The 23,997-nt window shown below is 41.8% G+C and overlaps 1 protein-coding gene across 1 annotated transcript; it reads right to left on the bottom strand.

Annotated features, from left to right (window-relative positions):
- Positions 1 to 9,189: 9,189 nt before the first annotated feature.
- Positions 9,190 to 22,485, bottom strand: LOC110883067. Its single transcript, XM_022130923.2, has 2 exons — positions 20,626 to 22,485; positions 9,190 to 9,963 (listed from the first exon to the last, which is right to left on the bottom strand). Exons 1-2 carry the CDS (start codon positions 22,483 to 22,485, stop codon positions 9,190 to 9,192), a joined length of 2,634 nt encoding a protein of 877 aa, XP_021986615.1.
- Positions 22,486 to 23,997: the final 1,512 nt, after the last annotated feature.

Genomic DNA, 23,997 nt, shown 5'->3' with positions numbered 1-23,997 from the left:
GTCCTTACGAATGTGTATAGATTATCGCGAGCTCAACAAGATGACGATCAAAAACCGTTATCCTTTGCCTCGTATTGACGACCTGTTTGACCAGTTACAAGGGTCGAGCTTTTACTCTAAGATCGACTTAAGGTCTGGTTATCATCAAGTGCGAGTCAGAGAGGAAGACGTTCCCAAAACCGCGTTTCGGACGCGATACGGTCACTATGAATTCTTGGTTATGCCATTTGGGTTAACCAACGCACCAGCGGTTTTCATGGACCTCATGAACCGCGTGTGCAAGCCATACCTTGATGACTTCGTTATCGTTTTTATTGACGACATTCTAATTTACTCCAAGAACAAGGAGGATCATGAACAGCACCTACGCCTTATCCTAGAACTCCTGAGGAGGGAGCAGTTGTACGCAAAGTTTTCTAAGTGTGATTTTTGGATACGGGAGGTACATTTTCTGGGGCATATAGTCAATGAGGTAGGCATACATGTGGATCCTGCCAAAGTTGACGCCATTAGAAATTGGGCGGCACCAAAGAACCCTTCGGAGGTGCGGCAATTTCTCGGTCTAGCAGGGTATTATCGCCGTTTCATTCAGAACTTCTCAAAGATTGCACAGCCACTCACCTCGTTAACACAGAAGAAAGTAGTTTACTCTTGGGGGACGAAACAGGAGGATGCTTTCCAGCTTTTGAAACAAAGGTTATGCAGCGCACCAATCTTATCCCTACCAGATGGCACTGAGGATTTCGTAGTTTATTGTGACGCTTCGATCCAGGGTCTCGGTTGCGTGTTGATGCAACGCGAGAAAGTGATAGCTTATGCCTCTCGTCAATTGAAAGTTCATGAGAAAAACTATACGACACACGACTTGGAGTTAGGAGCAGTGGTGTTTGCTCTGAAGATTTGGAGACACTATTTATACGGTACGAAATGCACAATCTACACCGACCACAAGAGCCTTCAGCACATTTTTGACCAAAAGGAATTGAATATGCGACAGCGTCGCTGGGTAGAGTTGTTCAACGATTACGAGTGTGCCATCAAATACCACCCAGGTAAAGCTAACGTAGTAGCTGATGCACTCAGCCGCAAAGAGACAAGGCCTAAACGTGTTCGCGCACTACAACTCACTATTCATTCCAACCTTCCTGATAAGATTCGTACGGCTCAAACTGAGGCACTGAAGGAAGAGAACATCGAAGCTGAGGGTTTACGCGGTATGGAAAAGCAGCTTGAGCAGAAATCTGATGGTATCTATTACATTATGGAAAGAGTATGGGTTCCTCTGTTTGGTGATCTTAGAGAACTTGTGATGGATGAAGCACACAAGTCACGATATTCTATTCACCCGGGATCGGACAAGATGTATCATGATCTTAAGGTTATGTATTGGTGGCCGAACATGAAAGCCCTCATAGCCACGTACGTGAGTAAATGCTTAACTTGTGCTAGAGTTAAAGCGGAACACCAGAAGCCTTCGGGTCTACTACAGCAGCCAGAAATACCTAAGTGGAAGTGGGAACAGATCGCTATGGATTTCGTTACTGGATTACCGAGGACACAGGCTGGAAACGATACCATATGGGTGATTGTCGATCGACTGACGAAATCGGCGCATTTCCTAGCAATCAAGGAAACAGATAAATTTTCGCAACTTGCAGCAGTGTACCTTAAGGAGGTGGTTGCTAGGCACGGAGTGCCAACTTCTATCATCTCGGATCGAGATCCGCGTTTTACTTCGGAACTATGGCAGTCTATGCATAAGTTGTTCGGTTCGAAACTCGACATGAGCACTGCTTACCACCCACAGACGGATGGTCAGAGTGAGCGAACTATTCAGACGCTTGAAGACATGCTGCGGGCATGTGTGATCGATTTTGGGAAAGGGTGGGAGAAACACTTGCCGTTAATAGAGTTCTCCTACAACAACAGCTACCACACAAGTATTCAGGCAGCTCCGTTCGAGGCGTTGTATGGGCGGAAATGTCGTTCTCCTCTCTGTTGGGCAGAAGTAGGTGACTGTCAACTCACAGGTCCTGAATTCATTCTGGAAGCTTCACAAAGCATAGCTCGGATAAGGGATCGAATGGCAGCAGCGCGTGATCGCCAGAAGAGTTATGCTAACAAGCGTAGAAAGCCTTTGGAGTTCGAGGTTAATGATCGAGTTATGTTGAAAGTTTCACCGTGGAAGGGCGTTGTACGCTTCGGGAAGCGTGGCAAGCTTAATCCACGTTACGTTGGGCCATTCAAAATTCTAGAGCGAATCGGCAAGGTCGCTTACAGGCTCGAGTTACCTGCGGAATTAGGCAATGTTCACGATGTGTTTCACGTTTCTCAGTTAAAGAAGTGTCTGGTTGATGAGACACTAGTGGTGCCATTTCAAGAGCTTAAGTTGGATGACAAGCTGCAGTTTGTTGAAGAGCCTATTGAAATCATGGATCGGGAGGTCAAGGTGCGTAAACACAGTCGAATTCCGATTGTTAGGGTTCGTTGGAATTCAAGGCGTGGACCGGAGTTCACGTGGGAACGCGAGGATCAGATGAAACTAAAGTACCCTCACCTCTTTCCCAAAGACAAGGCAGAGTCAAGCAAAACTAGTGAATCTCGGGACGAGATTCCCCTTCGAGTTGGGGATGATGTAACACCTGAGGAAAATCCGCAACAACCCTGACAACAATCTTGAATTGTCACTTCACTCTCTCGTACCTATTTGCTAAATTTCGGGATGAAATTTCTTTCAAGTTGGGGATGATGTGACAACCCGACTTCTTGAGGTTAGTATTATTCTATTTCCCGACTCCTTTGTTGTATTTACATATCCTAGACTTGTGTGTTAGTGGGTATATGTTACAAACTTGTACTTGTTAATGAGTAACGTATTCGAATAATGGATTTACACTAGGACATCTTTCAAGTTGGGATCCTTCGACCGAAAGGTCTAACCTTCGAAGGATCATTCAACCTTCAAAGGATCACGAAACATATCCTTCGACCTAGGAAGGATCCTTCGAGACAATAATCGATCCTTCGATCGATCCTTCGATGTGGGGCCTTAACTTTTGGCCCAACTAGTCACCGGCCCAAAACCTTACCTATATTAACAGCAGTTACGTAGTATGACTGCACAGAATCATTCGAACATCCCAAACCCTAGAAACCTTTTTGGGCGACGGCAGAACTCAGGAAACTCCCTGTCGTGATCATCAACATCGTATCATCATCCATCATTCGGTTAGTATGATTCTTTGCATATTGTTTCTATGTGATACTCTCGGTTACATGATCTTATTCGATGGAGAATTCATGCATAAAACTAGGGTTCAACTGATAGGTGATTGATTGACGATTCTGTGTTATGATGTTGATTGGTGTTATTGTTTGATAGATAATTCATGCATAGAACTAGGGTTCAATCGATTAGGGTTAATGGATGAATGGTTTCGGGTTGGGGAATCGGACTAGGGTTAATCGGTTACATTCTAGTCAATCGGATAGGCTATTAATCATTGTTGTTCGGTTATCATGATCTGTTTGAACGTTACAACACCTATATGCATTCACTCACACACTTTCACAGACTGATTCTTGGTGAAAACACAAAACGTGATTGCTGATCGTATGATTAGGGTTTCTGTTTCTGTTGACCGAAAGATAGTGTGTTGACCGAAAGATAGTTGTGTTGACCGAAAGATAGTGTGTTGACCGAAAGATAGTTGTGTTGACCGAAACATAATCTGTGTGTCGAAAGATAACTATGTCGAAACATAGCTGATGTGTCGAAAGATAACCATAAATCGAAAGATGATAACTGTGTATCGAAAGATGTGTCGAAACATAATTGTGATAATTGTGATAATTGTTAGACCGAAAGATGAGCAATGTATCGAAGGATGTGTAATGTGAATCGATAGATAGTTGATGATTAAATGTGAAAGAATATGTGGTGTGCTTGTATGCAAACTGACTGTTAAATGTGAATATCATAGGGCTTGGTAAATCACTGTGGTTAAACGAATAATTAATTCTACCGAGCAATCCCAGGTGAGTTCACTACATTCGAGCATGCGTCCCAGTGGTTGGGGACAGTCAGTGGGTATCCCATGGGAGGGGATGAGTCTTTGGGTAAAAACGGGTATATTGGTTAATGATCTCACCTATCATCTTTTGTAAGTCCCTCATCGGGTATTAGTTAGTAGCGCTACTTAGGTTTGGCACCCTCACCCCGTGCCTGTAGAGGACGGAGGTGAACTAATGACCCAGTCTGGCCCAGTACTACATAGGAGTACGTGGGAAGGGCAGTCCGTGAGCCGTCCGTGTTTGGAAATGAGATATTAACAATATTACTTGCATTGGGTATTAAACTGTTTTACATGCACCGGGTAACAAACGTTTTCTAAAACTGTGAACTCGCCAGCTTTGTCTGATACGTGTGTTACATGCTCGCAGGTCATTAGGTGCGTTGAAAGCAGGAACTTGCTGGCTGGAGGGCGCGAGTGGTCATGGTTGCTTGATGGATTTATTATTAGACATTTATTTACTATGATTGATTGGATAACATTCATATTACGATACATTAACGCTTCCGCTAAACTTATGGTTTTTGAATAACTTATGTTGGGATTTCAGTATCTTTAAATAATGAAGTTTTATCTCAAACTTGTGTTTCAATGTAATTGGTGGCTCATTGCTAGTCGTCACACGCCTAGCAGGGACACTCCCTAGGTGGTAATTTTGGGGGTGTGACAGGTATAGTCACTACGGACTATAACCATCGTGATCACGCTCACGTTATGAAGTTCCATGAACTTCGGGTTGACCATAGGCTGGTCAATGCAGAAAGTCAACAAAACGTTGACTTTCGGACTCGAAAAGCGAATAAAAGAGCGAAAGAATACTTACGGAGGGTCCCCGAATGCTAATCTAGATCAAAATGGCTCAGGTATGAAACAAAGGTTCCAACTTAGAGCTCTTGATCAGATTGTGTGGGTTTTTGCAACAAAGGGGGGGGGGGGTATTTATAAGAAAAGCATAACCGTTAGGATCGTTTATCGAATATCGTGCCACGATCGGGTGCGAACACTTGTCAAAATATTGTGGTAAGTCAGAACTTGGCCCTTGGCTCTTGATTGGGTGAAAGGGCATTGCCCCTTGATCGAACGAAAGGCCAGCTGCATTGAATGCAAACATTGAATCTGGTCTGACAGTCCCACGCGCCCCGTGTAAAGGTTGGCCTTACCTTTACGCGCCCCGCCTGAGGGTCACAGATCAGAATTTTCAATTTTGGTCCCTGCACTTCAGAAACACGTAATTTGGCCCATTTTTGGCACGTTTAAGCCCCGTTAACCTCATTTCAAGGCTCTAGGATGAAGTTAAAGTGTAGGGGACTTGAAATATGCTCAAAAATATTCCGGATGTCGGTTCGTTTGGTCTACGATCGCGATGTTCGCTTAATTACGACGGAATGCGCATAAGTGCGAAAGACGATCCAAATGACGCGACGAATGGATTTTTCTCATGCCAAACACTAAGGCATAATATTATAATGTTTACATAAATTTTTGGATGTCCGGATGTATTCAGAACGTAAGTTATGCGCGAAAGTGCAAACTTGTGCACTTTTTGACACTTTTAGTCCCTGAATGATCCAAAAGTTTGTTTTAGCATACCAAACCCCTCAAAGCCTATTTCTAAGCTATGTAAAGGATATTTATGGTATGTTTAACTTATGGACATGTTCCGGAATGTTCGTTATAGTTCAAATTGGCATACTTTCGCAGTTTGTCAAGTTTAGTCCCTGTAAGCGAATTAACTTGTTTTTGCCATACCAAAGCCTTCAAAACTTATTCTAAGTCATGTAAAGGTTATTTAAGGTATGTTGAGTATATGTTGATGTTCCGGAGTATTTGTCGCATTAAACTGAGTACGTTTACGCACTAGGTTGCGTATAATTCTCCAGAAAGCGATGTAAAGTTTGAAATTGAACAAGAATTGATATGTGCAAAAGATACACATATTTATACAAGATCCCAAGTATGAAATGCAATATTTCATCGGCTTGGTATTTGTTTGATGGTCGCGGTGACACAGGTGTCAAGCCTCCCCTACTTTAGGAAATTTCGTCCCGAAATTTATTCGTAGGAGTCTATTTGTGACTCTGCCAAATAACCATCAGCGATATGCAAGGCAATACTCTGTCATTTCCTTAACGGTCAAGTCTTCAGAAACGAAAAATGAACAGACGGAGTCATTTTCAATGGTTGCTTCATCAGAAATGGAAATGAAGGATTACACAACGGATATTCATTTCCTCAACAGATAAATCTTCAGAAACGAGAATGAACAGACGGAGTCATTTTCAATGGTTGCTTCATCAGAAATGGAAATGAAGGATTACACAACAACACATAAGGGAACACATAAGCACAAGATCACATAATTGTTTAACTTTGATTATAATTTGTTATTAACTTGTTATTGATTGAATACGAATATGGAAACCAATCGACGGGTCTCAATGTTCACTGGAATCTATCTGAGAAGATAGGAAGATCTCCCAAAATTCGATTTTTGATTACAAGGAATTATCACATTCGAATTAAGGTATACAACAATTAAGGACTTACGGGAAATCCTTAGGTACCCTACTAAGGATTTATAGTGGTACCTTGGGTATTCGTCTCATGTTGTAACTTGCGCTTTGTATTTCGTTTCCTTAGAAAAAACGGGTTCTTAGGAATTTTGTGGAAGACGCAAGAGGTCATAGAATGGGAGAATTTCGGGGGTAGTTTGTTCTTCAAGGAATACGGTTCTTTGATTGTCGGTATTGTAAGGGATATGTCGTTTATACATGCAACCATAGAAATATATTGTAATGTAAATAAAAGGTTTATTTATAAACAACGATAAGAACTGTTTCTTGGACTTTGACAACAAAAGAAAATAATGCATAAGACGTGATTATTGCCAAACGATGTTGTCTTCTAGTCAGTCGGATGATCATCCTTGTGCTGGATTTGCATTAGCAAGCTTTGGGCAATTTCTTCGGAAATGACCCATCTCGCCTGATGTAGTGAGTAGTACGATAATGAGGATCAAACACGTTGATTCTGTGAATGCCCGTGTCGTTCTTCCCCAACCCCAAAATTCAACCCAAAGGGCTCGGAATTTGAAGTGAAAAACTGTTTTTCTCAAAATTCAATTCTGATTCATCAAATGATTAGGGCAATACATAAATAGAGACAGAAATTCGAAACGGGCCTAAAAAAGACAACGGGCCAAACACAAGCCCAAAAACAAAATGCCCAAAATACTTGAAAAAACATAAAAATGGAAAAAACTAATAGAAATAAGCGTTTTTCGGCCCGGACGATGACCCAAACTGCCGTAGGCGTTTGCAGCAAGATAGAGCTCGTTCTCCCGTTCGTTTTGACTGGTCACACGCCCCAAACGGACTCCCGTAGCCCAAGTTAGAGCCATTTCAATGAAGCCCCTTTTGTGACGCGATCCTGGGCCTCCAAGTACCGGATGGCCCGCTCTTCCACGCTTGGGCCCACCATCATTCCCTCCTGGGTAGACAAAATTCGACCTCGAATCCGCAGCAACCTCATCATCAGACGAATCCCCATGAAAAGGCAGCAAATGTTTGACATTGAAAACATCAGAGCAACGAATATGGCTTGGTAACTTCAGACGATAGGCATTAGAATTTATCTTCTGCACAATCTCTACTGGCCCAATCTTCTTGGCTGACAACTTATTATACTCCCCCACTGAGAAGCGATCATTAGTCAAAATGGCCCAAACAAAATCACCCTCTTCAAAATCAACTTGCCTACGCTTTTGATCTGCAGCTTGCTTGTACTTTGAATTAGCGTTGGCCAAGTTATCCTGCACAGCTTTATGAACATCATGTAACCCAACCACAAAATCTTGCACCTTCTTGGGAACAGAACCTGGTGAAGGAAGTGACATCAAATCAAGAGGACCCCGAGGCTTAGCAGAATAGACCACCTCAAACGGACTAAACCCAGTACTCCTATTAACAGCATGATTATGAGCAAACTCAGCCTGACAAAGCTTTTGATCCCACGACTTCACATGATCACCCACAAGACACCGCAAAAGATTACCAAGTGATCGATTAACAACCTCTGTCTGCCCATCAGTTTGTGGGTGATAAGCACTGCTAAAATTGAGCTGAGTGTTCACCATTTTCCATAAACTGCGCCAAAAGTGACTCAAGAAACGAGTATCCCGATCAGAAACTATAGAAGACGGCAAACCATGCAAACGATAGATATCTCGAAAGAACAACTGAGCCACATTAACTGCATCCGTTGTCTTCTTGCAAGGAATAAAGTGTACCATTTTAGAAAACCGGTCCACCACGACGAAGATCGAATCATTACCACGCTGAGTACGGGGTAACCCCAACACAAAATCCATGCTAATATCTACCCAAGGTTGCTGAGGAATGGGTAGAGGCATATAAAGCCCTGCATTGGTAGCTGTGCCTTTTGAAACTTGACAGATCCTGCAACGTCTAACAAACCGTTCAACATCCCTCCTCATAGTAGGCCAAAAATAAGAAGACTGCACCAGTCGTAAAGTACGGTCTCTTCCCACGTGCCCTTCTCCATGCAGTTCTTTAATTATTTGAAGTCGGAGGCTGGAATTGGGAATACACAATTGATTTTCCTTAAAAAGAAAGCCATCATGCACAAGAAAATCTGCCCTCTTCCCAAACTGCACATCTTGCAAAATGACAGAAAAATATGGATCTGCTGTGAGCTGTTCCATGAGATTGTCTAGCCCGGGTACAACAACTCTCATAGAAACAAGCAGGCTACTCCTCCTGCTCAAGGCATCTGCCACACGATTCGAAATTCCAGACTTATGCTTCACAACAAAGGTAAACTTTTCCAAGAAAGCCATCCACCGAGCATGCTTATGTGACACTTTATCTTGACTGCGGATATGCCTCAGCGAATCATGGTCTGTAAATTAAACAAACTCCTTGTGAAACAAATAGTGACGCCAATGTTTCACAGCCTGGACCACTGCATAAAATTCAAGATCATAAGTGCTATAACGTAACTTTGGCCCAGTCAACTTCTCACTGAAATAAGAAACTGGTCGCCCCCCTTGACTTAGGACTGCCCCAATACCACCCTGCGAGGCATCTGTGTGCAACTAAAAAACCCGAGAAAAATCTGGCAAAATAAGAATTGGTGCTGATGTATGCTTTTCTTTGATTAACTGAAAAGCTGATTCTGCCTCCTCAGTCCATATAAAGGTCTTTCCCTTCATGCAGTCAGTCACTGGTGCCATAAGGGAACTGAAATTTCGAATGAACCGTCTATAGAATGAAGCAAGACCATGGAAGCTACGTACTTCAGTTATTGTAGTGGGGGTTGGCCACTGCTTAACAGCCGCTACCTTGGATTCATCCACCTGTATCCCGTCACCAGAAACAACATACCCCAAAAACAGGACCTTAGGGACCATAAAGACACACTTCTTTCTAGCTGCATACAAGTTATCCCTTCGGAGCAAGGTCAAAACCTGCCGTACATGCTTCACATGCTCATCAAAATTAGGGCTATAAATAAGAACATCATCAAAATAAACCACAACAAACTTGCCAATAAAGGGCCTAAACAACTGGTTCATGACCCGCATAAACGTACTAGGGGCATTGGACAAGCCAAAAGGCATCACTAACCATTCATACAACCCCTCACGAGTCTTGAAGGCGGTTTTCCACTCATCCCCAGGCCTGAGTCGGATCTGGTAATACCCACTCTTCAAGTCTAGTTTCCTGAAAAAAGTGGCACCGCTAATTTGATCAAGCAAATCATCAAGTCGAGGAATAGGAAACCTGTACCTCACAGTGATCTTGTTGACTGCACGACTGTCAACACACATACGCCACGTCCCATCCTTCTTTGGAGTCAACTGTGACACCTGTGCCACCGCGACCATCAAACAAATACCAAGCCGATGAAATATTGTATTTCATACTTGGGATCTTGTATAAATTTGTGTATGTTTTGCACATATCAATTATTGTTCAAATTCAAACTCTACATCGCTTTCTGGAGCATTATACGCAAACTGGTGCGTAAACGTACTCAGTTTATTGCGACAAATGCTCCGGAACATCAACATACACTCAACGTACCTTAAATAACCTTTACATAACTTAGAAATAAGTTTTGAAGGCTTTGGTATAGCAAAAACAAGTTAATTCGCTTACAGGGACTAAACTTGACAAACTGCGAAAGTATGCCAATCTGAACTATAACGAACATTCCGGAACATGTCCATAAGTTAAACATACCATAAATATCCTTTACATGGCTTAGAAATAGGCTTTGAGGGGTTTGGTATGCTAAAATAAACTTCTGGGTCATTCAGGGACTAAAAGTGTCAAAAAGTGCACAAGTTTGCACTTTCGCGCATAACTTACGTTCTGAATACATCCGGACATCCAAAAATTTATGTAAGCATCCATATATTATGCCTTAGTGTTTGGCATGAGAAAAATCCATTCGTCGCGTCATTTGGATCGTCTTTCACACTTATGCGCATTCCGTCGTAATTAAGCGAACATCGCGATCGTACGGCCAAACGAACCGACATCCGACATATTTTTGGGCATGTTTCATGTCCACAATGTTTAGGCATCATTTTAGGGCCTTAAAGATGGCTTTACAGGTCTTAGAAGGGCTGGAAATAGCTTAAACACGCAACAGGGACCAAATGTGTAAATTCTGCAAGTGGTGCAGATCAGAGAGGGCCAGGCGGCCCGCGTGAGTTTTGCCCAAATGTGAGGCGGGCCGCGTGGGGATGTCTGACAGAAAGATTTTTGCATTTAATGCAGAATCTGGCCTTTCGTTCGATCAAGGGGCAATGCCTTTTCACCCAATGAAGAGCCAAGAGTCAAGTTCACTGAACTTATCCACTGGACACATGTACGCACGTGATCAAGGCTCGATATTCGATAAAACGATCCTAACGGTTCCACTTTTCCTATAAATACCCCCCCCCTTTAGTGTAAAAATCACAAAATCAGATCCTAAAGCTCTAAGTTGAAACCATTGTTCCATACCTGAGCTGTTTGATCTTGATTTGCACTCGGGGACCCTCCGTAAGTCTTCTTTCGCTCTTTTATTCGCTTTTCGAGTCCGAAAGTCAACGTTTTGTTGACTTTCTTCATTGACCAGCTTATGGTCGATGCGAAGTTCATGGAACTTCATAACGTGAGCGTGATCACGATGGTTATGGTCCATAGTGACCATAACTACTGATCACCACGTTATCTAGGCTCAGTGACGAGTCGTAGTTTCGGCCAAAATGTGCATTCTTGCATATTTTGTAACCAAACTACTCGTGAGCATCAAAGCCGTTTGTTTTGATGTCAAACCTGTTTTCAAACTTAGTTAAGCATGTTCTAACATGCTTAGCTCGTCACTTTTAGTTTAGTGCTTATATAGGGTCGTAAGGTAACCGATCTAAACCATCGCTTATGCTTTCGAACCCGACCCATTTTGTCGGTCATTAGGACCTGACCAAACACATTAGGTGACCATAGCTATAACCTTCCGAAGTTATACCTTGTGGTCACGATGTTAGGCGTTCCAGACGCGTTCTACGCGAACGACGCGTAAGGTGGCATAAGCTACCTAAACGGGTCGTGATGGACCGTAAGCACTTAGGTTAAGTTTCATTTTAGTATGTAGGCTTTGTTAAACCATATTACACGAGTCTCCATACTCGTTTGGTTTTCGAACCCGCGTACTGTCCGATCCTTCCGATTTGGTCCGGTATATTAACATAGCTACCTATTAGGTGCCGTTTGATATCCCGTGATCTTTAGCATTATCTGGTTATTATACAAGGAACTCAAAGCAATCTCAGGTGAGTACATTGAACCCCTTTTTTACTGTTTTCTAAACTGTTTTGGGGTGAAACACATGTGCCTATCTGTTACTTTCATGCTTTCCTGTTTTCACATCATATACTGCTATGTTCGATAGTACATAAATAGTACATGATTTCATTGTGTTTATGCTATGTATGCCCATTGTGTGCGTACTTAGTACATTGCTTTACATCACATTTCATGCTACGTACGCCCATTGTGTGCATACGTAGTACATTGTTTCACATTGCATATCTGTTGCATATGCTCATCCAGCATATGAACACATTATTCTACATTTTGAACCGTTGTACTCTACAATACATTTCATGCTACGTACGCCCATTGTGTGCATACGTAGTACATTGTTTCACATTGCATATCTGTTGCATATGCTCATCCAGCATATGAACACAGTATACTACATTTTGAACCGTTGTACTCTACAATACATTTCATGCTACGTACGCCCATTGTGTGCATACGTAGTACATTGTTTCACGTTGCATTTCTGTTGCATATGCTCATCCAGCATATGAACACATTACACAAACATTTTGAACCGTTGTAACCATTTGACTATGTGAACCGTCTTACCCCTTTGATTTCATGAACCGTCTGTAACCATTGAACCGTGTAAACCAGTTGTATCCGTTGACATGGATTACATTTGACAATAGACATTGGACTATACATGAACATTTCTACCGTTGTTAAACATTTCATCTTGATGGTTTGGTTTGAGTAAGTGATTTAAGTAACGAGGCATGTGTAATATGATACAAGCATGGTGGATACGCCGCTGGTACTTCCTATATATAAGTGTTGTATGGTATTACATATCGTAGCGTTATTTGAATCATTTCAATTTGAAACATAGAACATTTTATACAAATAACACGCTTTTCACAAGACATTGATTTACAAACAACAAATCTTATACAAACTTTTTTTTTTACATGATTATTCAGTTAACCATGCATTGTTCTCTTATTTATACATATCATTTGATCTTACCGTTTTTCAAATGATTTACAAGACAAAGCAAAATACGAGGTTCATGACTAAACATTTTCTCAAACTCAAGTCATGAATTCCGTTTTCACAAAACCAATGTATCTCACAGGCATTTTTATGCTGACGTACCTATTTTCACATGTGTTTTCAGGAGATGATGCATAGGACTTATCAAGACATACTTAGGCGGACCTGTGCCTTAGTGACTTAAAACGAGACAAGAACTAGTTAATTTATGTTATGTACACTTCGATTCTTGTTTAGACAATGTAAACTTTCATGTTTGATTTATAAAACGAAACTTCATTTGCCATGGATTTGAAACAATTGATTCTGTTACAACACTCCCCGACGTTTCCGCCACGTTTTGTATGTTCTACGTGGTCGGGGTGTGACAGAAAAGATGGTATCAGAGCCAATGGTTATAGGGAATTAGGTTAATAGTAATGCTTTGACCTAGTCTATAACCTTCCTAGGAACCTAACGCGAGTTTACTTGCGTTTAGTCACAAAACAATACCGTCACCTACCCTTAGGCGACGACCACAACAAGAACATAAATTTCAAAACCGCCTTAAAAGCTAATCATCTGTTCTAGGATGATTGATTACTAGGTTTTGAACCCTCTATTGTAAGGTTTTGAACCCTTTGTTATAAGGTTTTGAACCCCTTTGAATTTTCAAAACTCCAATCAAAGTTTTGGGTCCTAAATAGTGTGAACACGTGCGAACTGGAAGGGTGAATGCCTGTACCCTGGGTTTTCTGTCTAAGGTTAGAGTGTTCGTACAAATCCGCATAATCGGACCAGTCACTCTTACCTGGGAACTCTTGGGGTGAGTGTCCACTTATAGGCGAGCATGTCTTCGCGATACACTATGAGGATCTATTTGCTTTGATTCAGCCCTGGTGTTGTTTGTTTGCTTCATGATTCAAACAAGTGACCATCAACCGTGATTATGGTCAGTGATTGTAACATCCTATTCTTACCCGATACCATTTTATTTGTTTCCTTTCATGTTTTCCTCTTTTAGAATGCCTCCTCGACGCGAACACCAGATAGCAACTGCCGAGCTGGCAGAAATTATTGCGCAGCAGATGGCTGCTCAATTCCCAAATCTCTTTGCTCAATGGAACCAAGCCAACAACAACAACAATGGTACATGCAATTTCAAGAACTTTAACTCGGCTAAACCACTCAAGTTTAGTGGTTCTGAGGGAGCAACTGGGCTTCTCCAATGGTTCGAGAGCATCGAGAATACCTTTCGCCACGTGCAGTGTCCGGAAAATCGCAAGGTCGAGTTTTCTTCGAGTGTGTTTCAGAAGAGGGCTCTTACATGGTGGAACGGGGTAATGAGAGACCGTGGTGCAGATGTTGCTCTAGCACAAACATGGGCTGAACTGAGAGCACTTATGATGAGAGAGTTTTGTCCTCGTCATGAACAACGAGCGTTGGAGAAGGAGTTTGATGATTTGAAACAAGATAGTGGCGAACACAGGGCATATACGGATAGGTTTGAGGAGTTGAGTCTACTTTGCCCGACTATGGTCGCCCCACTCGACAAGGCTATCGAAAGGTACATCGACGGCCTGCCGGACTCGGTACAAGACATTGTCACTGGTAGCAACCCTACCACACTCCGTCAGGCGATTGAGCTATCTGCAACCTTGACTGAATCGCAGATCAGAAAGCATAAACTTTTTCGAAAAGGTGACAAGAAATCGGCCGGGGAATCGAACCCAATCGAGGAATCAGAGACCATGGATGAACAGACTGAATCTCCTAAGAAGTCAAGGAAGCGAAAGGCTTCTCAGAACTTCGCCGTGGTCGCTCACAATGGTCAAGCCGTCCCCAACCAACCAGCTCAACCCCCTGCTAGAAAACCATACGATGGAACTGCACCCTTGTGCCACCAATGTAGCCTCCATCATCACGCTAATGTACAGTGCCGCAAATGGCAAACTTGTGGACTCATAGGCCATACAACAAGAATCTGCCCAGCTGCAGCTGCACCAAACCAAGCTGGCAACAATCCCGCTCAAGGTCGTTTCCTACCAGGTTCTTGTTTCAACTGTGGCGAGATGGGTCATTTCCGAAGAAATTGCCCAAAGCTTGCTAATGCAAATCCAGCACAAGGATGATCACCCGACTGACTAGAAGACAATATCGTTTAGAAATAATCATGTCTTATGTATTAAGTTTCTTTTGTTGTCAAGATCCAAGGAACAGTTGATATCGTTGTTTATAAATAAATCTTTCATTTACATTGCAATGTATTTCGATGGTTGCATGTATAAACGACATATCCCTTGCAATACCGACAATCAAGGAACCGTATTCCTTGAAGAACAAACTACCCCCAAAATTCTCCCATTCTATAATCGCTTGCGTCTTCCACGGAATTCCTAAGTACCCGTTTATTCTAAGGAAACGAAGTACAAGGCGCAGGTTACAACACAAGACGAACACCCAAGGTACCACTATAAATCCTTAATAGGGTACCTAGGAATTTCCCGTAAGTCTTTAATTGTTGTATAACTTCATTCGAATGTGGTGATTCCTTGTAATCAAAAATCGAATTTTGGGAGATCTTTCTATCTTCTCAGATAGATTCCAGTGAACATTGAGATCCGTCGACAGGTTTCCATATCCGTATTCAATCGATAACAAGTTAATAACAAATTATGATCAAATTAAACAATTATGTGACTATGTGCTTATGTGTTTCCTTATGTATTGTTGTGTGATCCAAAGTATGTTATCCAAATCTTCGTAGAATCTTACATATCCGTGTACAAGAGATTCATAGTAGGATGCCCAAAGGTATTACTTAAAATCCTCAATGGACTTCTATGTTATAGTTAAGTCCCTCGGATTATAAAGTACTACTTCATAATTAGACCCCTTGAGTGGTCTAGCTAAACAGATTCATCCAAAAATCTGGTTAGGGATATCATGTGATGATATAGCTGAAAGGACTCCTTGGTGGCCTAACCAAGAGGATCCCCTGTCGATCTAATTAAAAGGAACCGATGGAAGTCTAGTCACCCTCGTCACAAGTTTGATATCCTTCCCCAAAACATTACAAAACAAACTGTGCGGACTGTGCAAGGGATTACGTAATTATGGATGCATACATAATTATGGAATTTAGTGCACAAAAATCACAGCAAGTTCTGTCATGTGTCTAGAGTTAACCCTATTCATTTCCAATTCTGATGAAGCATCCGTTGAGGAAAAATGAACTAGCTATTCATTTTTCACTTCTGAAGAATATCCGTTGAGGAAATGAATATCCGTTTATCCTTCATTTCCAAATCTGAAGAATACCCGTCGAGCAAAATGACTCCGTTTGTTCATTTTCATTCTGAAGATTTATCCGTTGAGGAAATGAATATCCGTTTATCCTTCATTTCCAAATCTGAAGAATACCCGTTGAAGATGACCCCGTTTGCTCATTTTCGTTTCTGAAGATTTATCCGTTGAGGAAATGAATATCCGTTGTGTAATACTTCATTTCCAACTCTGAGGAAGCAACCGTTGAAGATGACCCCGTTTGCTCATTTTCGTTTCTGAAGATTTATCCGTTGAGGAAATGAATATCCGTTGTGTAATCCTTCATTTCCAACTCTGAGGAAGCAACTGTTGAAGATGACTCCGTTAGTTCATTTTTGTTTCTGAAGATTATCCGTTGAGGAAATGAATATCCGTTGTGTAATACTTCATTTCCAACTCTGAGGAAGCAACCGTTGAAGATGACCCCGTTTGTTCATTTTCGTTTCTGAAGATTATCCGTTGAGGAAATGAATATCCGTTGTGTAATCCTTCATTTCCAACTCTGAGGAAGCAACCGTTGAAGATGACTCCGTTAGTTCATTTTCGTTTCTGAAGATTATCCGTTGAGGAAATGAATATCCGTTGTGTAATACTTCATTTCCAACTCTGAGGAAGCAACCGTTGAAGATGACCCCGTTTGTTCATTTTCGTTTCTGAAGATTATCCGTTGAGGAAATGAATATCCGTTGTGTAATCCTTCATTTCCAACTCTGAGGAAGCAACCGTTGAAGATGACTCCGTTAGTTCATTTTCGTTTCTGAAGATTATCCGTTGAGGAAATAAATATCCGTTGTGTAATCCTTCATTTCCAATTCTGATGAAGCAACCATTGAAAATGACCCGTCTGTTCATTTTCGTTTCGGAAGAATGACCGTTAAGGAAATGACAAGATATTGCCTTACATATCATTGGTGGTTATTTGGCAAATTCACAAATAGACTCCTACGAATAAATTTCGGGACGAAATTTCCTAAAGTAGGGGAGACTGTGACACCTGTGCCACCGCGACCATCAAACAAATACCAAGCCGATGAAATATTGTATTTCATACTTGGGATCTTGTATAAATATGTGTATGTTTTGCACATATCAATTATTGTTCAAATTCAAACTCTACATCGCTTTCTAGAGCATTATACGCAAACTGGTGCGTAAACGTACTCAGTTTATTGCGACAAATACTCCGGAACATCAACATACACTCAACGTACCTTAAATAACCTTTACATAACTTAGAAATAAGTTTTGAAGGCTTTGGTATAGCAAAAACAAGTTAATTCGCTTACAGGGACTAAACTTGACAAACTGCGAAAGTATGCCAATCTGAACTATAACGAACATTCCGGAACATGTCCATAAGTTAAACATACCATAAATATCCTTTACATGTCTTAGAAATAGGCTTTGAGGGGTTTGGTATGCTAAAATAAACTTCTGGGTCATTCAGGGACTAAAAGTGTCAAAAAGTGCACAAGTTTGCACTTTCGCGCATAACTTACGTTCTGAATACATCCGGACATCCAAAAATTTATGTAAGCATCCATATATTATGCCTTAGTGTTTGGCATGAGAAAAATCCATTCGTCGCGTCATTTGGATCGTCTTTCACACTTATGCGCATTCCGTCGTAATTAAGCGAACATCGCGATCGTACGGCCAAACGAACCGACATCCGACATATTTTTGGGCATGTTTCATGTCCACAATGTTTAGGCATCATTTTAGGGCCTTAAAGATGGCTTTACAGGTCTTAGAAGGGCTGGAAATAGCTTAAACACGCAACAGGGACCAAATGTGTAAATTCTGCAAGTGGTGCAGATCAGAGAGGGCCAGGCGGCCCGCGTGAGTTTTGCCCAAATGTGAGGCGGGCCGCGTGGGGATGTCTGACAGAAAGATTTTTGCATTTAATGCAGAATCTGGCCTTTCGTTCGATCAAGGGGCAATGCCTTTTCACCCAATGAAGAGCCAAGAGTCAAGTTCACTAAACTTATCCACTGGACACATGTACGCACGTGATCAAGGCTCGATATTCGATAAAACGATCCTAACGGTTCCACTTTTCCTATAAATACCCCCCCCCCTTTAGTGTAAAAATCACAAAATCAGATCCTAAAGCTCTAAGTTGAAACCATTGTTTCATACCTGAGCTGTTTGATCTTGATTTGCACTCGGGGACCCTCCGTAAGTCTTCTTTCGCTCTTTTATTCGCTTTTCGAGTCCGAAAGTCAACGTTTTGTTGACTTTCTTCATTGACCAGCTTATGGTCGATGCGAAGTTCATGGAACTTCATAACGTGAGCGTGATCACGATGGTTATGGTCCATAGTGACCATAACTACTGATCACCACGTTATCTAGGCTCAGTGACGAGTCGTAGTTTCTTCCAAAATGTGCATTCTTGCATATTTTGTAACCAAACTACTCGTGAGCATCAAAGCCGTTTGTTTTGATGTCAAACCTGTTTTCAAACTTAGTTAAGCATGTTCTAACATGCTTAGCTCGTCACTTTTAGTTTAGTGCTTATATAGGGTCGTAAGGTAAGCGATCTAAACCATCGCTTATGCTTTCGAACCCGACCCATTTTGTCGGTCATTAGGACCTGACCAAACACATTAGGTGACCATAGCTATAACCTTCCGAAGTTATACCTTGTGGTCACGATGTTAGGCGTTCCAGACGCGTTCTACGTGAACGACGCGTAAGGTGGCATAAGCTACCTAAACGGGTCGTGATGGACCGTAAGCACTTAGGTTAAGTTTCATTTTAGTATGTAGGCTTTGTTAAACCATATTACACGAGTCTCCATACTCGTTTGGTTTTCGAACCCGCGTACTGTCCGATCCTTCCGATTTGGTCCGGTATATTAACATAGCTACCTATTAGGTGCCGTTTGATATCCCGTGATCTTTAGCATTATCTGGTTATTATACAAGGAACTCAAAGCAATCTCAGGTGAGTACATTGAACCCCTCTTTTACTGTTTTCTAAACTGTTTTGGGGTGAAACACATGTGCCTATCTGTTACTTTCATGCTTTCCTGTTTTCACATCATATACTGCTATGTTCGATAGTACATAAATAGTACATGATTTCATTGTGTTTATGCTATGTATGCCCATTGTGTGCGTACTTAGTACATTGCTTTACATCACATTTCATGCTACGTACGCCCATTGTGTGCATACGTAGTACATTGTTTCACATTGCATATCTGTTGCATATGCTCATCCAGCATATGAACACATTATTCTACATTTTGAACCGTTGTACTCTACAATACATTTCATGCTACGTACGCCCATTGTGTGCATACGTAGTACATTGTTTCACATTGCATATCTGTTGCATATGCTCATCCAGCATATGAACACAGTATACTACATTTTGAACCGTTGTACTCTACAATACATTTCATGCTACGTACGCCCATTGTGTGCATACGTAGTACATTGTTTCACGTTGCATTTCTGTTGCATATGCTCATCCAGCATATGAACACATTACACTACATTTTGAACCGTTGTAACCATTTGACTATGTGAACCGTCTTACCCCTTTGATTTCATGAACCGTCTGTAACCATTGAACCGTGTAAACCAGTTGTATCCGTTGACATGGATTACATTTGACAATAGACATTGGACTATACATGAACATTTCTACCGTTGTTAAACATTTCATCTTGATGGTTTGGTTTGAGTAAGTGATTTAAGTAACGAGGCATGTGTAATATGATACAAGCATGGTGGATACGCCGCTGGTACTTCCTATATATAAGTGTTTGTATGGTATTACATATCGTAGCGTTATTTGAATCATTTCAATTTGAAACATAGAACATTTTATACAAATAACACGCTTTTCACAAGACATTGATTTACAAACAACAAATCTTATACAAACTTTTTTTTTTACATGATTATTCAGTTAACCATGCATTGTTCTCTTATTTATACATATCATTTGATCTTACCGTTTTTCAAATGATTTACAAGACAAAGCAAAATACGAGGTTCATGACTAAACATTTTCTCAAACTCAAGTCATGAATTCCGTTTTCACAAAACCAATGTATCTCACAGGCATTTTTATGCTGACGTACCTATTTTCACATGTGTTTTCAGGAGATGATGCATAGGACTTATCAAGACATACTTAGGCGGACCTGTGCCTTAGTGACTTAAAACGAGACAAGAACTAGTTAATTTATGTTATGTACACTTCGATTCTTGTTTAGACAATGTAAACTTTCATGTTTGATTTATAAAACGAAACTTCATTTGCCATGGATTTGAAACAATTGATTCTGTTACAACACTCCCCGACGTTTCCGCCACGTTTTGTATGTTTTACGTGGTCGGGGTGTGACATCAACAGAGCAGGAACAGCACAAGGACTCATGCTTTCCCGAACATACCCTTTAGAAATTAAATCTTCAACCTGCCGACGTAATTCCTCATGCTCCTTTGGACTCATTCTGTAATGGGGCTTATTGGGTAGCTGTGACCCCGGTTCCAAATCAATGTGATGTTGGATGTCTCGTAGGGGTGGCAACCCGGCAGGTAAATCATCTGGGAAAACATCAACAAACTCCTCGAATAACGGAACCAAACATTCAGGAATGTCGACTTCCTCGGCCACAGGCTTCCCAATCAAAATAAAAACATTGTCTGCTTCCTCCAACTCATCTTGAAACTGACTAATGGTCAACAGAGTGCCCGACTGTTTCGTGGCTAATTGCTTAGGCTTGCTAGGAACAAGAGTGATCTTCACACCACCAAACAGGAAACTATACGTATTGGACCGCCCGTTATGTTCTATATTACGCTCGTACTCCCAAGGCCTGCCCAACAATAAGTGACACGCGTCCATAGGGACCACATCATACACGACATCATCCTTGTACGTGGACCCAATGGAAATTGAAACAAGTGCCCTTTTAGATACCGTCACTTCACCTCCCTTTTTCAGCCATTGAAGCTTGTACGGTTTCGGGTGACTCTCTGTCTTCAAGGCCAACTTTTGGACTGCCTCTTCAGAAATCAGATTGTCACAACTCCCGGAATCGATGACGAACGTGCAAACCTTTCCCAAAATAGTACATGTTGAGTGGAAGATGTTATGCTTCAGCCAATCATCCCCATCTGCCTTTGGTGTATAGCAAGAACGTCTAACCACCAAACTCACCCCAACATCACCGGTCACAACCTCCTCTTCATATTCAGTTTCCTCATCGTAGACTGGGTTATTCTCATACTCTTCATACTGTTCATCTTCAGACTCAGCAAATAAGTGTCTTTTACCAGCCTTTTTGCACTCAGTTTGACGATGGCCTGTTTCACCACAATTGAAACATCTGGGACCACTACTGCTAGCCCCCTTAGAAGTAGGCCCGGTATTACTACCCCCCGGCTTCCCCTGACTAGGCCCGCCACGAGGTGCCCCACTGCCTGACCCAACGTTTCCCCCAGCGGGGGTAAATGAACCGCCCACCCGACGGTTTTGCTTCTCAAAGGCCAACGCCCGTTGGTGTGCCTCATGAATGGTTAACGGATCAAAAAGATTCACAGCCTCCATGATCTGAACCCTTAGACCCCCAATATACCGAGAGACAAGTTGCTCCTCCGGTTCTTGAATATCATTCCTTGCAATCAACTGGTAAAACTCAGTTGTATAATCATCAACCGATTTAGCCCCCTGTTTTAAATTCTGCAGACGCTGGTACATCAACCTTTGAAAGTTATGAGGCAAAAAGTTGGACCGCAAGCATTTTTTCATCTTGGTCCATGTCACGATCCTTGACTTCCCGAGCCTGTTTCGTGTTAACTTCAATTGTTGCCACCACGCAGAGGCCCTACCACGTAACCTGGTAGCGATCAAGGCCACCCGCTTATTTTCAGGCACCTCCTTGTATTCAAACACCTCCTCCACGGTAGCCAACCAATCGATGAACCCCTCTGGATTCAAACTAGACCCATCAAATTCTGGAATATCAACTCTAATCCCAGAATCCCAACGCCTGTTACCCCCTCCACGTTCACCCCTTGGTCGCCCTTCCTGTTCGTCTTCGGAAGCCGAACCGTCACCAAATGGGTTACTAAAATCAGAACCATACCCGTCATTGGGTCCCTGCCTCCTACGATTGATCAAATCGGCCATCCGATCAGTCAACTGATTGACCACTTGATCCAACCGCTCATCCACTCTCGCCATGAGTCGCTGCTCCAACTCTCGTTCATACACTTCATCGAGAGGCCTGTTGTTGTTTCTCCTCGGAGGCATTTTGAGCCAGGAATTCGGCTCTGATACCAACTGATGTAGTGAGTAGTACGATAATGAAGATCAAACACGTTGATTCTGTGAATGCCCGTGTCGTTCTTCCCCAACCCCAAAATTCAACCCAAAGGGCTCGGAATTTGAAGTGAAAAACTATTTTTCTCAAAATTCAATTCTGATTCATCAAATGATTAGGGCAATACATAAATAGAGACAGAAATTCGAAACGGGCCTAAAAAAGACAACGGGCCAAACACAAGCCCAAAAACAAAATGCCCAAAATACTTGAAAAAACATAAAAATGTAGGGGACTTGAAATATGCTCAAAAATACGTAATTTGGCCCATTTTTGGCATGTTTAAGCCCCGTTAACCTCATTTCAAGGCTCTAGGATGATGTTAAAGTGTAGGGGACTTGAAATATGCTCAAAAATATTCCGTATGTCGGTTCGTTTGGTCGTACGATCGCGATGTTCGCTTAATTACGACTGAATGCGCATAAGCGCGAAAGACGATCCAAATGACGCGACGAATGGATTTTTCTCATGCCAAACACTAAGGCATAATATTATAATGCTTACATAAATTTTTGGATGTCCGGATGTATTCAGAACGTAAGTTATGCGCGAAAGTGCAAACTTGTGCACTTTTTGACACTTTTAGTCCCTGAATGATCCAAAAGTTTGTTTTAGCATACCAAACCCATCAAAGCCTATTTCTAAGCTATGTAAAGGATATTTATGGTATGTTTAACTTATGGACATGTTCCAGAATGTTCGTTATAGTTCAAATTGGCATACTTTCGCGGTTTGTCAAGTTTAGTCCCTGTAAGCGAATTAACTTGTTTTTGCCATACCAAAGCCTTCAAAACTTATTTCTAAGTCATGTAAAGGTTATTTAAGGTATGTTGAGTATATGTTGATGTTCCGGAGTATTTGTCGCATTAAACTGAGTACGTTTACGCACTAGGTTGCGTATAATTCTCCAGAAAGCGATGTAAAGTTTGAAATTGAACAAGAACTGATATGTGCAAAAGATACACATATTTATACAAGATCCCAAGTATGAAATGCAATATTTCATCGGCTTGGTATTTGTTTGATGGTCGCGGTGACACAGGTGTCACAGCCTCCCCTACTTTAGGACCGAAATTTATTCGTAGGAGTCTATTTGTGACTCTGCCAAATAACCATTAGCGATATGCAAGGTGAGTTCACACTCTTTCCAAGGCATGGGATTCCCAAGGGTTGGGAATGGGTAAATGAACTAAACAATAATTACAACCATCCTCCGTGGGTAGGATGCCGAGAATACGCACTGGACCAAACCTCTATCATTAAAGTCCCTCATTATATCGACTTAATCGCCGAGGCCTATGGCGAGCGGGTCATTAGTTAATAGCGCTATTAGGTTTAACAAACCTCACACCGTGTCGTTCGAACGGGCGTGT

The sequence above is a fragment of the Helianthus annuus genome, chromosome 2, assembly GCF_002127325.2.
Source record: "Helianthus annuus cultivar XRQ/B chromosome 2, HanXRQr2.0-SUNRISE, whole genome shotgun sequence".
NCBI lineage: Eukaryota > Viridiplantae > Streptophyta > Magnoliopsida > Asterales > Asteraceae > Helianthus > Helianthus annuus.
This window is presented reverse-complemented; position numbering and strand designations above follow the sequence as displayed.